This window comes from Hydra vulgaris, chromosome 13, assembly GCF_038396675.1.
Source record: "Hydra vulgaris chromosome 13, alternate assembly HydraT2T_AEP".
NCBI classification, from domain to species: domain Eukaryota; kingdom Metazoa; phylum Cnidaria; class Hydrozoa; order Anthoathecata; family Hydridae; genus Hydra; species Hydra vulgaris.
The window spans coordinates 54,886,314-54,902,500 of record NC_088932.1 but is presented as its reverse complement, the minus strand read 5'-3'; the positions used below and the strand labels follow the sequence as shown (position 1 = coordinate 54,902,500).

The 16,187-nt window shown below is 25.5% G+C and overlaps 1 protein-coding gene across 4 annotated transcripts in view; it reads left to right on the top strand.

Moving 5' to 3' along the window:
- The window catches only part of LOC101239840 (probable ATP-dependent DNA helicase HFM1), a 109,250-nt gene that overhangs the window by 78,263 nt on the left and 14,800 nt on the right, over positions 1-16,187 (top strand). For 3 of the 4 annotated variants that reach the window (XM_065816921.1, XM_065816922.1, XM_065816923.1), the window contains 10 exons: positions 2,881-2,927; positions 5,007-5,092; positions 5,166-5,198; positions 5,270-5,320; positions 5,796-5,932; positions 10,786-10,886; positions 10,969-11,049; positions 11,214-11,283; positions 11,530-11,578; positions 15,103-15,160. In XM_065816921.1, the coding sequence (XP_065672993.1) occupies positions 2,881-2,927; positions 5,007-5,092; positions 5,166-5,198; positions 5,270-5,320; positions 5,796-5,932; positions 10,786-10,886; positions 10,969-11,049; positions 11,214-11,283; positions 11,530-11,578; positions 15,103-15,160 (713 nt within the window). The remainder of the gene's footprint in view (positions 1-2,880; positions 2,928-5,006; positions 5,093-5,165; positions 5,199-5,269; positions 5,321-5,795; positions 5,933-10,785; positions 10,887-10,968; positions 11,050-11,213; positions 11,284-11,529; positions 11,579-15,102; positions 15,161-16,187) is intronic. The other variant, XR_010643374.1, reaches the window with a different exon arrangement.

The following is a 16,187-nucleotide window of genomic DNA, read 5'->3' as shown; positions in this document are numbered from 1 at the left end:
TTGGCAGGCTCAAGTTTTTATTAAAATCTATGGTAATGGCTTCAAAGTTTGGATCTTTACTTGCCTTGAGCCAAGCTTCTCGTTTTCTTCTATAAAAGGTGTCCGCCTTTCTTTGATAAACGTCCCTTTCTAATTGGAGTTTTTGAAGAGCCTGCTTAAGCTGTTCACTGTCAGGATTGTTGGAAAGATCTTTAGAAGCTTTTTCAATACTAATCTTTATTTCATCACATTTCAAACAGGTATCTGTTCTTGGGTATCCAAAAGAAATATTGAAATCACTGTTAAATATTTTTCTGTATGTTTCATAAGAAACCTGCAGATCAGGATAAATGTCATTAAACATTGAATATATTTAGTTTATATTCAACTCCTTGGGCAAATAGATGCGGCGACTTTTCCCCGAAGAGTAGTGAGATTGTCTTCCTCTGAAGGATGATATGTGGTTTTGTATTCTTTTTACCACAACATCACTAAGTCTATGAGGTCTGTTACTGTGCTGTCCTCTTTGATCCTTTGTTGGTTCCCCTGTGCAGAGAAAATATATTTTTAAATTTTTATTTCCTTATATTTATAAATTATGAATATTTAAAAATTAAATTAAAAAAATAAACATGCTTAAGTTTTATGTTACAGGCCAAAAGTATAGGCCTAAGCCTTAGACTAAAGCCTACTTGTTTTATTAATGTTGAAATTAATAAAAAGATTTTTTACCTATGGCCGGGTATGACCATGGCCTAGCCTATGACTCCTACTCCTATAAATGACCTATATATAAAAAGTATAATCCTAAATATTGTATTGACACAATATTGAAACTTCAAATAGTTTAATAAAATATGTTAAGACTGGGTCCTACTTGTTTAGAAATTATATTTATATTTAAAATGTAGAAAGTACACTAGTGACTAGTAGTAAGTAGTAGGCCTACCTGTAGTTGACAAGCTCCGTTTTATTGTCTCCACTCTGCCTTTCTTGATACCAAATATCAAATGGAAAGTATTGAAGCACACTTGTGCAAATTGTTCTTCATCATTTACAAAAACCTTGTATTTATAGCTGTTATTATTTAATTTTATCTGGTCTTCTTTCCGTGGTCTTCTTCTTGTGACATCACACACTGTTATAAGCCCAGCCAGAAAAGAATCTTGCAAATCTTTGGTGGACATTGCATTAAACTTAGCCAATAAACGTGCTCTATTATCTTCTGTTACAATTTCAAAACACTTAAATCTTGTACATTTGCAGTCTGGTCCTGTTGTGTGATTTGACAGTTTTTGTTTTTTTAGTTTTTCTTTTAATCTTCCAACTATTTGTCTTTTCTTCGGTCTATTCGTAAGTTCAACGCGTTCACGACAATCCGCCATCCTTAATGATGTTTTCATCAGCGTTGCCTTCCATTGGATTCTGCAATCACGTGACGCTAAATATCACATGACATTAGTCACTTTGCTTTTATTTTCATTGTAAACAATGGACTATGCCTCTTTTTCCATTGTACAGGGTTTTTTCTTCTCTATTTTTCCTAAGGATATTGCCGTTTTTTTCACTTGAAAGGTAGTTTAGCACATACTATATATGACTATATATAGGACAGGGGCAATAACTTAGGAAATTAAAAAATGTGACTCTGCCGTTTTTTCCCGTGTGGTCTTCATATATATACACATATATATATGTATATATATATATATATATATGTATATATATATATATATATATATATATATATATATATATATATATATATATATATATATTATATATATATATATATATTCATAAATAATGTATATTTATATAAATTACATTTATATATATAAATGTAATTTATATATTTATATATATGCTAAGATTTCTTTACAATATTCCACTGCCCAAGAATGGCATGAAATACCACTCAAGACATTAAAGTGGAACTGGAAATGTTCAAGATCATCATTAAAAACAGTTGATAAAAGAAGTAGTGATGTTATAATAGCAACAGACCAGTCAAGAAGGTATATCTGATCAGAGCCTAAATCTTTCTTAACATTAACACCTACATCATCAACTTAACCGGGTATATTTTTAAAATTCACAATAACTTAATCTTTTTAATCAAAATCTAGTGCAAGGCCAATTTTAACTGTTAAAGTAGCCGGACCTGTTGGGCTTCCACCATCCAGAGCAAAAAAATATTTTCTGAAAGGTAGTTCATTTGCATTTAACAAGCAGACCAACCATTGTAATGTTCTCCCAAGACCTTTTTCTAATTTTCTGATTATTCCATCGTGTTGACTTGTGATATTTACAGTACCATTGCAAGCAAGTGCTGCTAAAGTGTCTGATGATTTATTTTTGTTGATGATCAATAGTATCTCTTGTGCAATACTTTATGGCATGAAATGATTGACATATTTGTTTTGTGGAAATGACATTATCACATAATGTTCTTCTTTGAAATTTTGTTAAAATTTTTAAAACACTTGTTTTATTATTTTTTTTGACCCACCCTGATATACATATATATATATATATATATATATATATATATATATATATATATATATATATATATATATATATATATATATATATATATATATATATATATATATATATATATATATATATATATATATATATATATATATATTAAACTCTCCCCACAAACACTACAACACTTTGAAATATGAGAGTTGCAAAGAGTTGACAGTTTCAAACAAATTTTGTTTTTTTAAAGCTATCAACTCTAAAACACAAAACTTTAAATATGGTTGTGGTGCAAATAAACAGGTTTTTTGAGGATTTTATTTACTCATACTTTAAAATATGTACTCTTACTCAAGAGTACATATTTTATGTACTCTTTTTTAAAATGATATGTTGAATATATATTAGGTTGTGGGAAAATTCTCCTTATGTCTCTCGACAATTGGAAAAAATAGGTAAATATGATTTTATTTTAAGTTCGTTAAAATGTTCTCTTTTCTTTCCCAATGATTGGTTAAGTAATTAAATGACATAGAATGTAATAATTAAATATAAGGCCAAAGGGCTTCTACTACTATGAAGGAGGCTGGTCATTTTTTTATTTTTTATTTTTTTTATTACTGTTTTTATTTGTTGCCACATTCTTCTCTCAACGCTTCACCTTTTGAACACAAGCTTTGACACAAGGCTGCTGCAAGGAGAAAATATTAAGCTTTTTTTTAAAAAAAATTCATTCCCAACAAGGCTGCAATCAACCACTAATAATTTGGGAGTTACTAGAACAAAAGAAATGAGTTATAGAGGAAGAAAACGGTTGACAGAAGACTTTAAAAGTTAAAGGTTGTATGAGTCAGGAAAGCATGAAGATGTGAGAGAGTTCCAAAGAGTTAAAGTGCGGGGGAAAAAACTAGACAAATAAAAGTTTTTAAAGTATGCAGGGACAGATATAGTAAACAAATGAGACTTTGCTGAATGATGAGTCAAATGAGAATGAGTTTTTTGTTGATGGAACTAGAGATGATAGCTCCTTTGAGCAATGTCCATGATAGTATTTGTAGAAAAGAAAAAGAGATGCAACAATGATGGGAATGAGGGTTAAGCTTATCAGATAGAGCGGGTCCAACTATGTTTACAATGCGTTTTTGGACTTTAAGAAAGAGCATTATTAGAAGAACCAACCCATGTTGTTTGCAGTTAGTAACTGAGTTTTGTTGAAATAAAAGTTTACAACCCACTGCAAGCTGCAATCTGTCAGAAGTGAGACCAAAAAGAGAAGACTTTTTGTCAAGACAAGAGTATAAAATTGAGTCATCAGCAAAAAGAGCTACTTTAGATGTAAGGTTGTTAGGAAGATCATTAATATAGATAAGAAACAAAACAGACCCAAGGATAGAATCTTGAGGTACCCCAAAAGTTACTGGAAATAAAGAAGAGTGTTGGCCTTGAAGCAGTAAAAAATTAATTTGATAATCTCAAAAACTTTCCCAGATACACCATATGAAACAAGTTTATGGAGAAGGCAGTCAAGCTAAACTTTGTCAAAAAGGTTTAAATATGTCAAGAACAATAGCCCTACCCTCTTTGCCTCCACCTAATGCATGATACAATCTTTTATTCACAGCTGTTAACAAGTCAGTCGTAGAGCGAGAGGATCAAAAACCATATTGGTTGTCTAAAAGTAAGTTCTTTTAACCACAATATTTGCAGAAGGGTAAAGAGAGAGGGCACGATCAATTTGATCAGAAAATGTTCAGGAGTACGATAAAAAACAAAGAGAAAGGTAATGGTGTGAAGAGGTATTAAGCAGAAGCACATAAAAGAATGGTCAAAGGATTTGAACCTGATTTCACAACAATTAGGTGAATTGAGGTGTATGTATACCCTTAAGCCAAACATGTGACCATTGAAGTCTTTGCAAATCAAAGGATAGTACCTATTAACACTGAGATATGAAGAAGGAATAGTAGAGTTTAAATTAGTCTCGCTAAGAGCAAGCAAGTCTGGTAAATTTTTTTAAAGGTAAAATTTAACTGATGGAAGGTTGCTTTGCAGACCATGAATATTTGTAAAAGATACATTTGAACAGTTGGGTGGTAGGGATGATTTTTTATGCTACTATTTTTCTGTTATTTTGACATGATTTAAGTTTAAAGAGAATATGGTTCATTCATAAACAGGCCACAGCCTCCTAAGCAATGAGCTATGCACTTGTTTCAATTCTGTTAATTAACCCTAAGTTCTTACATAGGGCTGCTTATGTGGCCTTGATAATGATACTATCAGGCTTGTGAGCTTGGTACTATCAGGCACTTAGTTTTTAGTTACTCTGTTTTTCTTGCTTATAAAGCTTAACTACTACATCACTACCGCTACATCACCTAAATTGAATTTTCTTTTGTATTTTTTCAGAATCAGTTTTGTTTTTTTAGGTAAATTTTTGCACTAATTAAATTTGACAAGGCAAAAGTGCATTTTAGTTGTGGAAAGAAAAGTAAGATTATAAAATTATTAAATGATCATTGTTTTAATTTTAGGTGCAACATTATCAGCTGCATTAGTGAATGCAGGTCTCACATCATTTCAAAAGATGGAGGAAACAAATCCGAGGGAAATAGAACTGGTAACAAATTAGTTTATTACATAATAAATGCATTAAAATTAAATAAGTTTTTAACTTTTTTATTTATTTATAGGTTTTAAATCGTCATCCACCATTTGGTTCACAGGTTTTTACCATTGTTACCATTGTAATTTTAACTGTTATATAGAGTTTAAAGTATGTTTTACTTCACCACAGGTCAAGGAGTTAATTTCATCTCTTCCAAAAGTTGATTTAAAAGTTGAACAGGTATTTTTGTTTTATTTAATGTTCAACTTTTCTAACATAGTAAGAATTTTTTAAATTATTTGTTTTTAATTGTTTGTAAATATATATTTGACAAGTAGATTATTAATTATTAATAAAATTTAATTAGATATAAATGAAAAATGTAATTAGTATTTTTTTAATAAAATAAGTAATTAATCAAATAGATATATGTATAAACATAATCATTTTTTTTCAAGGTATTTTTGTTATGCCACTTATAAAATTTTGATAATGTTATTATACTATTTCTACTATAGTATGTAATACTTATTTTTTATATTGTATTCTTAAATTGCTTGATATAAAACTTATTATTATTCATTTAATTATTATTATTCCTTACAATTTTTTTTTATTGTTTTATTTTTGACCCAATTGTTTGAGGAATATACATTCTTCAGACTGTTTTAGAGAAGTTGATAGTGTTTTTTTTTTGAATTTTTTATTTATCTAGGAAGGCATTTTTAGTTCAACTCAAGCCAATATATTAGTAAAAATAATGTTGCTAAATAACAAAGATGTGCAACATCATCAACATCTTTTAATTATTGGTGATGCTGATAATAAAATTGTTTTTAAGCAAAAGTTGTTGTAAGTATATTGTCGTTTAGTTACAAACAAGTTTATTAAGTTATGATTAGTTATGATTATTATTAAATTATTACAAGCTGCACCTACAGTATTATTACACGTTGCACCTACAATATTATTACAGGTTGCACCTACAATATTACAGGTTGTACCTACAATATTACAGGTTGCACCTACATTATTACAGGTTACACCTACAGTATTATTGAGTTTTGATATATAAAATATAATAAAATAAAATTTAAAGTCATAAAGTTTCAAGTTCAAAAATTTTAGTATAGTTTATGGTAGTCAGCTTATGTGGTTATATGTTGCAAATATATGTATTATGCAATAAGTTATGTTTAAGTTTTAAGTTTTAATCAAGTTTGGTATATCTTAAAGTATATAAAATTAATTATAAATTTTATTGTTTTAAAAAAAACATAAAATTATTAAAATACTTATTTTAAGAAGGAAAAAAAAAAGTAATAGATTACTATTTTTTAATATTTGTTGCAAAGTTAAAAAAAAGTAACAGATTACTATTTTTTAATATTTGTTGCAAAGATAGGAACAATGAAAAGATGAAAAAACCTTTGTGTTTCTATTAAATTTAAGGTTCTAGTTTATTAAGTAAAATATTTTAATGTTTGAAAATTTCAAACTGCATTAAACCTCTTGTGTTGAAATAGCTTGTCAGTGAAAAAAATGTTAAATAATGAACATCTCTCATCAATAAGGAATTCAAAATATTCAGGATGGCATACAAGATGACCACTGGAATCTTAAATCTTTGAATATCTGTAAAAATAGTGATAGAGAAGCATATTTGGTGTCTATGTATGACAGTGTTTAATACACTTCATTGTTTTATTAGACCTTGCCCATTTAAAAATTTAAAAAATTTTTAAATGGGCAATTTAAAAATAAAAAATAAAAAAATTTTAAAAAGCCCATTTCTCTTAGATATGGTCAATAGAGTTTTAACTAAAACATTTTTTTCCAAAATTTTGTTTCTCCTGTGGTTGCGAATGATGAATATTTAAATACTTATTAATATACTTAGTAAAAAAATCACAATTAACTCGTTCAATTAAAAAAAATAATTTCTACACCAAAACACCCAACGACATGGTGGTGCCAGTAAAAAAGATTTCATTAATAACAATCTTTTTTAAATGTCACCATAAAAAAAGTATTGTTAAATAAAACCTTTAATAAAATAAAATGTTCTTTTTTTAAATTTTTTATTTAAAAATGGTAATTTTTTTTTACAAGATATTTTAAAAAACTTAATGTTATTTAAAAGTTTTTATTTTTTTTAAACTTTCTATGAAACTTTTATTTCTTTTGAGATCCATTTTGATATTGTTTTGGAGGGAAATATTTTTAGTAGTAATAAAATGTTCATTGATTCCTATTCCAGGCCAAAACATTGTTTTTTTGTCATAACCCTAATGGTCAACCCTCAATTTTCAAGTTTCAATCTATTCTTTGTTTTCCAAAAACTCCCAATATTTATTTTCCCAATAATTGTTTTCCAGTAACTCCCTTTGTTTTCCAGTAACTCGAAACTTAATAGTGGTTGTTAACTAATACTTTCTACATATGCTGTTTATTTTTTTAACTTTTACTTTGGTTGCATTAAAATTTTTTCTTTAGCACAACTTGTTAAAATTTTTAATTTATTTTATTGTATTTTCAAATTATATGATTAATAGTTTAAGTAATTATAGACATTTAAGTAAAGTTTTAAATATTTAATTGAAAATGATTAGTTATAATCAAAACATGCACTGATTTTACTAATAAAATGGTTTTTATTCAAATGTTGGTCTTGTTTAGTAAAATATGTTTATGGTTTGTGCAAAAATATTTATATATATAAATAAGTATTTATATATATATATAAATTTTAATAAAAATCACAATATTTTTTATTCTTGACATGTTTCATAGTCTTACTGACTTCAAAAGATTTAATTTACAATTAAAACTCTGTTTGGATTTGATAAGGATATAAAAAATCTTTCTTTAGTTTTAAAAAATAATCAATTTCCGCAAAAAGTTATCGACACTGAAATTAAATTATATGTTGAAAAGAAAATTAATCCACCTGTTATAAATACTGTTGATAATACTAATATAAGATATTTTAAGCTTCCATTTATTGGATTTTACTCAAATTACACTAAAACTAAAATTGATAAAATTATTAAAAAGGTATTGTAAAAATGTAATAATCAAATTTATATTCACAACTGATAAATTAAAAAACAATTTTTGCCTAAAAGATCCACTTCCTAAGATGCTTAAATCTAACATTGTCTACAAATTTTCTTGTGCTAGCTGTAACGCCAGTTATATTGGAGAAACCTCCAGACATTTGACAACACGGATAAATGAGCACCTTACGAGTGACAAGCAATCGCATAATTTTAAACATTTAAATTCATCCATTATTTGTATAACACTAACTAATTATGATTGCTTTCAGATTTTAGATACTGCTTCTACCATTAACAAATTAAAAATAAAAGAAGCACTTCATATTAAATGGGAAAATCCTTCTTTAAATAAACAAACATCTCATTATATTATAAATTTATCTATCTAACTTACTATATTACTATTATTATTAATATTTTAATATTAGGAAGTTTGTTTTGTCATAATTTGTAATATAGTTTTTAATTGGTTTGTAACAAGTTTATTTGTCCGTTATTTTTTCTCTGTATTGTCTTCAGTTTTTAATTTTATTTACCAGAGTTTTAATTGTAAATTAAATCTTTTGAAAATGTAGTAAGACTACGAAACATGTCAAGAATAAAAAATATTGTAATTTTTATTAAAATTTTTACAAATTTATTGCTAATGCGATGTTCGAAATATATTTATACTTATATATATATATATATATATATATATATATATATATATATATATATATATATATATATATATATATATATATATATATATATATATATAATATTAGGTAAGTTGAAATCACCTGTTGTAAGTAGGTTGGTAATTTTTTTTAATAATAATTGATGTTCTTTAGTAAAAATTGATACACTACTGGTCAAAAGTTTAGGTTCTCTTGATAAATTTGACAACATGCCAAAAAGACTTTTCTCATCATAGGTTTTTATATTGTTTATTATATAAAATAATCATATTTTCAGCAATATAGGAGATTATTTTGCGGATCATGAAGTATATTTTCAATAGTTTTTTTTAAAAAAAAGACTTTCCAAATCACTTTCAACTACTCATATTGTTTACAATGAAATAATCATTCATTCAAAAAAATATAAGATAAGAAGACATTTTAAAAAATCCTTCAATATTTTTTAAAATTTTTGATTTTCAAAATATCCTCCTCATCCTTTTATAACAGCAGCACATTCTCCGTGCATTCTTACAATCAATATCTGCAATGATTCAATTGTTATTTGACTCCAACATGTTTGTATGAGTAACCAAAGGTGTTTTTGATTGGTTGGTTGCATTTTTTTAACACTTCTATTTAACTTGTCCCACAAAAACACAATTTAAATTTGGTGACTGAGGAGGCCATTCCGTATATTTTTGTTCATTTTGTTTTTCTCTGGCTGCAACATAATTACGGCAGAATTTAGACGTGTGTTTAAGATCGTTATCCTGCTGAAAAACAAATCCACTACCCACAATTCTTTTCCCACACGGAAATGCATATTTTACGAGAGTGTTGTAGTGATGTTTTTCCATAGGTCTAAGTTATTGGCAAATTTTGGGAGTAGTTCAAGTACGATTTCTTTTACTTTGAGCATGATTTCTTTTACTTTGAATTTGTCTTTGTGACTCAGCGTTTCTTGCTTTCTTTGCAACGCCCACATAACTGCATTATGAGAAATATTGGTTTTTACAGCAATTTTTTGTGCCAAATGGGTTTTATTAAGATTTTTAAAGGTTTTTTAAGGTCATTTTGAACATGAACAGGGCTGTTTTATTATTAAAAAATGTTGAGTCTCAAATAAAGCAAAATTATTAAAAAATTTTACAAATAAAAATTTTACAAAAAACATTGATGTAAAAAATTGTAATCAAAAATATTGTGAATATGCATACATACAATTATGTATAATATACATTACTTTTAAAGAGTTTTAAAAGTTTTAATTGAAGTTCAAACCCATATTTATTGTTTATTTTTATTTCTTTTATCCTATTGTTTATATTAAAAATGAGTTTCATATTGAATCTAAAATTATTTTATATTTATTTTCTCAACAGTTTTGCATTTTGACTTATGTTAATATAATGATTAAATAGCTCTAAAATTGTTCTATTATTTTTCAATGAAATAGAAATATAAACAGAGAAATATAAACAGTAACAGAGTTAACCTAATCTTTGAACAATTTATCTGTCTACTCTTTTGAATCTGTCTACTCTTTTGAATATGAAATTGTGTATATATATATATATATATATATATATATATATATATATATATATATATATATTTATTTAGATATTATAACATGAAATATATAATGGAATTTAGTGAGAATTCCAGAAATTCATAATAATTTTCCATATATATATATATATATATATATATATATATATATATATATATATATGTTTATATAATAATTTTTAATAAATTTATTTTATATATATATATATGTATATATAATAATTTTTAATAATAATAATTTTTCCATATATATATATATATATGGAAAAATTATTATGGATTTTTGGAATTCTCACTAAATTCCATTATATATTTCATATGTTATAATATACTATAGTATAATTTAAATTTATGTAAGTATTTATTGATATAAGTTTATATAAGTGTTCAATTTTATATTTAGTCTTCACAACTTTCATGGACATGCATGGTCTAAAAAAATTACAGTCATCAGAAGTTTTGTAAATGCTGCTATTAGTGTTAACCTTATCAATTTACATTATGGTTAGTTTAGATTTTAACTGCAATTTCATGACTGCTCAATAATTATCTTTAGTTTTAAAATAAATCACTTATTTTTTTATAGTTGGTTTAGATGTACAGACATCATTTACTCCTGTTTACAGTGTGGATTTAAATAAAAATTTCTATGAGGAAAACTCATACAGTGAATTTTTTTTTTCTTATTAATTTTATAAGTTCTTTCCTTTTTAATATTTATTTTTTTACTTATGTATAATACTTTTTCTTATTTATATTTTTATTATGTAAATACAACTTTAGGCATTACTTTCTCAAAAGAAAATTTTTAAGTAACTTTTACTGTTTTAGTTGCAGACTCAACATTCAAGAAAATGAAACCTTATGTAGACTGCAATCATAAGTGTGTAAACAAAATGAAATATCTTTTCTGTCAGTTTACATTATTAAAAAGTTTATTATGCAGTTACAATAAAAAGTTTTGTTCTTTTGCAAAGAAATTTGTTTATAGTAAAATTAAATTTGCATGTTTTTACCAATTATGCACTTTTTTTTTTAATTTAAATTTTATCTTAAAGATTTTATAAACAATTGAGAGGCAAGTCTTATTTTATGGAACTAGTATAATTTTTTTTTTTTGTCATATTACTTCTTTAACATATATCACCTGTGGTCATCGTTGTTGCAAACCTGTTCTTCAAAGAATCTCTGAATCTGTAAATATTTTTATTTTTTTTTACAAATATTTACTGATCACCTTTTCATAGTAAAGATATAAGTCTAAGATATAAAGATATAAATAGTAAGATATAATTTATATTATATAAATAAAAAGCCTAATGAAGTTGTTAAAGAAGCCCTTTAGAAATAAAACGTTTTAAATGGACAGTTTAGGTAAAGTGACTGTTCCGATGATTTTTTGTGCAGATTATGGGCATTAGTACTTTCTTAAGGTTTTGATTGACGTTTTAACAAATAATAACATAGAGATGATAAACAGAACTTGACTATCCAAAATATAAAATAATATGGAGATGACGATCCAAATATTTTAGTTTAATGGTTATTAGTTTTTATAATTGCTCTATGTACATTTTTTATTTTTAAATAATTTAAATCATTTGTTTTTAAATAAAAAATAATAAAGTAAATGAAAGAGTAAATCAGGATCATTTTTGTTCTGAGAATCCTAAAAAGAAGGATATTAAGTGCTATCTAGATCAAAAAGGAGATCGAAACATGTATATTACAGAAGAGCTGGGTGAAGTATTACAAAATTCAGTTAAAAATAAAAATATTCGACTCAAGAGGATTGAGGAAGCAAGAGGTAAAGGTAGTATCACAATTAATGCAGTAAAATCCAATGAACTTTTATTCATCCGGAATTGATTCTGAATAGGAACTTGGTTTAGATTCTTCAGATGATGAAAAATTACCTAATAGACTCAGTCATTCTACTAAATTTAAAATAATGATAAGTATAAGTGCTGAAGATCTGGTAGACTGTACTGCTGCAGTTCCTGCCCAATAAAGAGTAGGTATATGCCTGGAGCTTAATATATAAATTATGTCAGTGTAATCTACAAATAGAGTGCTCAATGTTCTTAAAGAACAGAGCAATAATAAATTAGTAAAAACACTTATCTATATTTTATCTTCAACAGCAAGTTTCGCCATCAGCAGGCTCATCAGAAAGAATGTCTAAACATCAAAAAGTTCAAATTATTGAAAAATTATTTCACAGGAAGTTGGTAATTGATATAAGGAAGTTGCATCAACTACAGATAATTAAAAAATCATGAAAAGAATTCTTTAGAATTAGGATAATTTTATACTGGTCATTTGTTTTTATAATTTTTTAAAAGAAACTTATTTTCATGTCTGCATTTAGAAATTGATTCAAATTTTTTGTTCAGTAAATTTTCTTGACCTATATGAGTAATAATTTCACATTTTTCTATATATACATTTTTATACATTTTTCTATATATACAGTATACATTTTTTGGAAATGTTATTATAGGCAGGCACAGTTTTTAGAATAGACCAGTTTAATTTAAATTTAAAATTTTATTCTTTCAGTAGCCAAATTTATTTTGATAGCTTAGTCTCTTATGAGTATTTTTTATGTTTAAAAGGTTGCAAATTAGAAACAGAAATATAATTTAGTTCAACCCTCCATACAGCAAAAATGTTTCAACTAATATTAAAAAAGCGTTTTACATACATTTCCCTCCCTCTAATAAATTGCACAAAGTTTTTAACAGAAACTCTATTAAGGTAAGCTATAGCTGTACAAAAAATATTGAAAGAATTATAAAAGGCCATAATTTTGCATTGATTAACAAAAATGAATTTCCCAAAGAAATAAATACTGAAAATTTTAACTGCAAGCAAAAAATTGACTGCCCTATGAATGGCAATTGCTTATCAAAGAATATTATTTACAAATGCATTGTTTCCTCGCAAAACAACCCTGATAAACAATACATTGGCTTAACCAAGGGCAAATGGAAAGAACGTTATGCCAACCACACACAATCTTTTAAACATAAAAAAATACTCAAAAGAGACTATGCTATCAAAATGTATTTGGCTACTGAAAGGAAAAAGTATTAATTTTTAATTAAACAGGCCTATTCTAAAAACTGCGCCTGCCTATAATAACATTTCCAAAAAATGTATACTATGTTTACAAGAAAAATTTGAAATTATCACTCATTTAGATCAAGAAAGTTTACTAAACAAAAAATTTGATTAATTAATTTCTAAATTAATTTCTAAATGCAGACATGAAAATAAGTTGTTTTTTTAAATTATAAAAACAAATGACCAGTCTAAAATTATCCTAATTCTAAAGAATTCTTTTCATGATTTTATAATTATTTAATGTAGTTGATGCAACTTCCTGGTAGCAAAATACTACAGTTGTTACATAGTTATATTCATTTTATCGTACATTTTAGTTTATTACTATTCAACTTATTAATAAAATGTTTATATGCCAATGATGGTAAAGTAGTAGCTAAAAAATACCTATCAAACTAATGCTAGCATTTTGGAAAAGGATATTGAGATATTAAATAAATAGACAATTAACTGAATGAAAATAAAGTGCTTATAAAAAGCAATTAATAAAATGCAATCCTGGAAAGACTTAACGTCGTGTTGAGTTTTTCACAGAATAAAAAAGAAATTTAAATACACTATAATGATTCTAGTTAAGCTTTAAATGAATTGCTTACATTTTTAAATCTATTTTGGAATTCATAATTCCTCATGGTGTAGAGAAAATAACTTGGAAAATATCACCAAATCATTTATGTTCTTTAAATGTTTCAGTTTCCTCTTTGAATATTCAAGGCATCAAACATTTATTCAATGAAAAGAAATATTCAAGTCAAAATTGTGAATTCCGCAAGAGATTACCAATAGAAACATTTATAAATATCAACTAAAAGTAACTTTATTAAAACTCTGTGAAAGATGTAGCATAGCATTAAATTTTAACAGTATTTTATTATTATCATTATTGGTTTTCTATTAAAAAAATGTCATTTTCTTACTAAAAGTTATCCTTGTTGAAATTTCTGACAACTGACATATTCAATGAAGTTTTTGAAAAATAATGAAATAGCAAGCAATAATATATTAGGCTTCATTTTTAAAAAATGTATGTTTTTATAGGGCCTTCTTTTTTGTTTACTTAAAAAAACTTACATCAGTGGTATATTAAGGCATTTCTGACCTTAGGCAGAGATACATTGAGGGCCATGCTTAGATGTATAAAAACTAAAAAGTGATTAATTATAAGTTATAGATAATTTTTTTGTTTTTTGTGATGAATAAGTTTTTTAAGATGGAGGGTGTTCTGTGATTGGTCAAACACTTTATATTACAATTAAAAAAAAGCATTATTATTTTGTTTACAAAAAGAGATTTTAGTAAACAAAATAATTTAAAATTTTAGTAAACAAAAGAACTTTTTTATTTTTGCTCAAATTACACCTCTATTTGGTGGGCCTTAGGAAACTGCCTTGTTTGCCTTATAGGTAATCTGCCACTGAATTACACACATGAAGGCAGAGACGAAAAGCCACTACTACATGTACATGGTTTCTTTTACCCTTACTTTATTAACCTCATATTTTATTTCTACCCTTAAAAGTTTTAGGTGCTTTATTATTTCTGCATCAAATTAAGGTTTCTGGTATATCTTAGCAATTTTAATTTTATCTAGAACAAAAAGTCTTCAAAAGGTGAACCCAGCAGTCTTCAAAAGTTGCCACCAAAAAGATGTAAAAATTTTTTAGTTTTATTTGCTATGTTTTTTTACAAAATATTGGTTTCTATAAAATAGAAAAAATGAGATTTATTCATAAACTCTCTATATATTTTTTTACATTGAAACTTATTTTAGGGCAATGTTTGCTGTTTGAATTTATGTAATGCTAATTTATTGTTTTATAATTAAGCAATGAGATGATTCACCATTTTTAAGTTTCATCCTTTTTTTATCTATCAATATAGATATAATAAATTTAGATTAAACAATTATATATTTTAAAAGTTTATTACTTAAATCATTTCATTAGTTGAAAAATTTAAAAAGAATTCACTTTTTTTATTTAGTAAATCTAAAACTAAAATAACCTAATCTGCTGTCATTTGTTTATATGTATGTATATATATATATATATATATATATATATATATATATATATATATATATATATATATATATATATATATATATATATATATATATATATATATATATATATATATATATATATATATATATATATATATATATGTGTATGTATATTAGGGTGATTAAGTTTGAGGAAATTTTTGAAACAATAGTATGTATCTTGCTAAATTTGGTGCAAATTATAGAAAAAAAATTTTAAAATTTACATGGCAATTTTCGTTTACTCTAAGCACTACCTCAAGTTTATTTTTTGAAAAAAAATTTGGTCAAAAATAGCATTTTTCTGTTTGGTCAAAAATAGCATTTTTCTGTGATATTGAAGGGTTTTTTTTTTCAGATTATCAATAAGCCTGGCCTGCTATGTCAGGTATGCTTCATTTAATGGCAATAAAAAAATGAAGAATTATTATGATTTTTAAAATATTTTAAAAATAAATCATTTTCAATTATACACCTTTGATCTCAATATCAACACCATAATCTGCAAAATACTTATGTTAGCTTATTTATTAACACCATATTCTACAAGATACTTATGTTATCTGCAAGATATTTATGTTATCTGTTGGATTACTTTACCCTCAAACTATACTGAGTTTAACATTAGTATA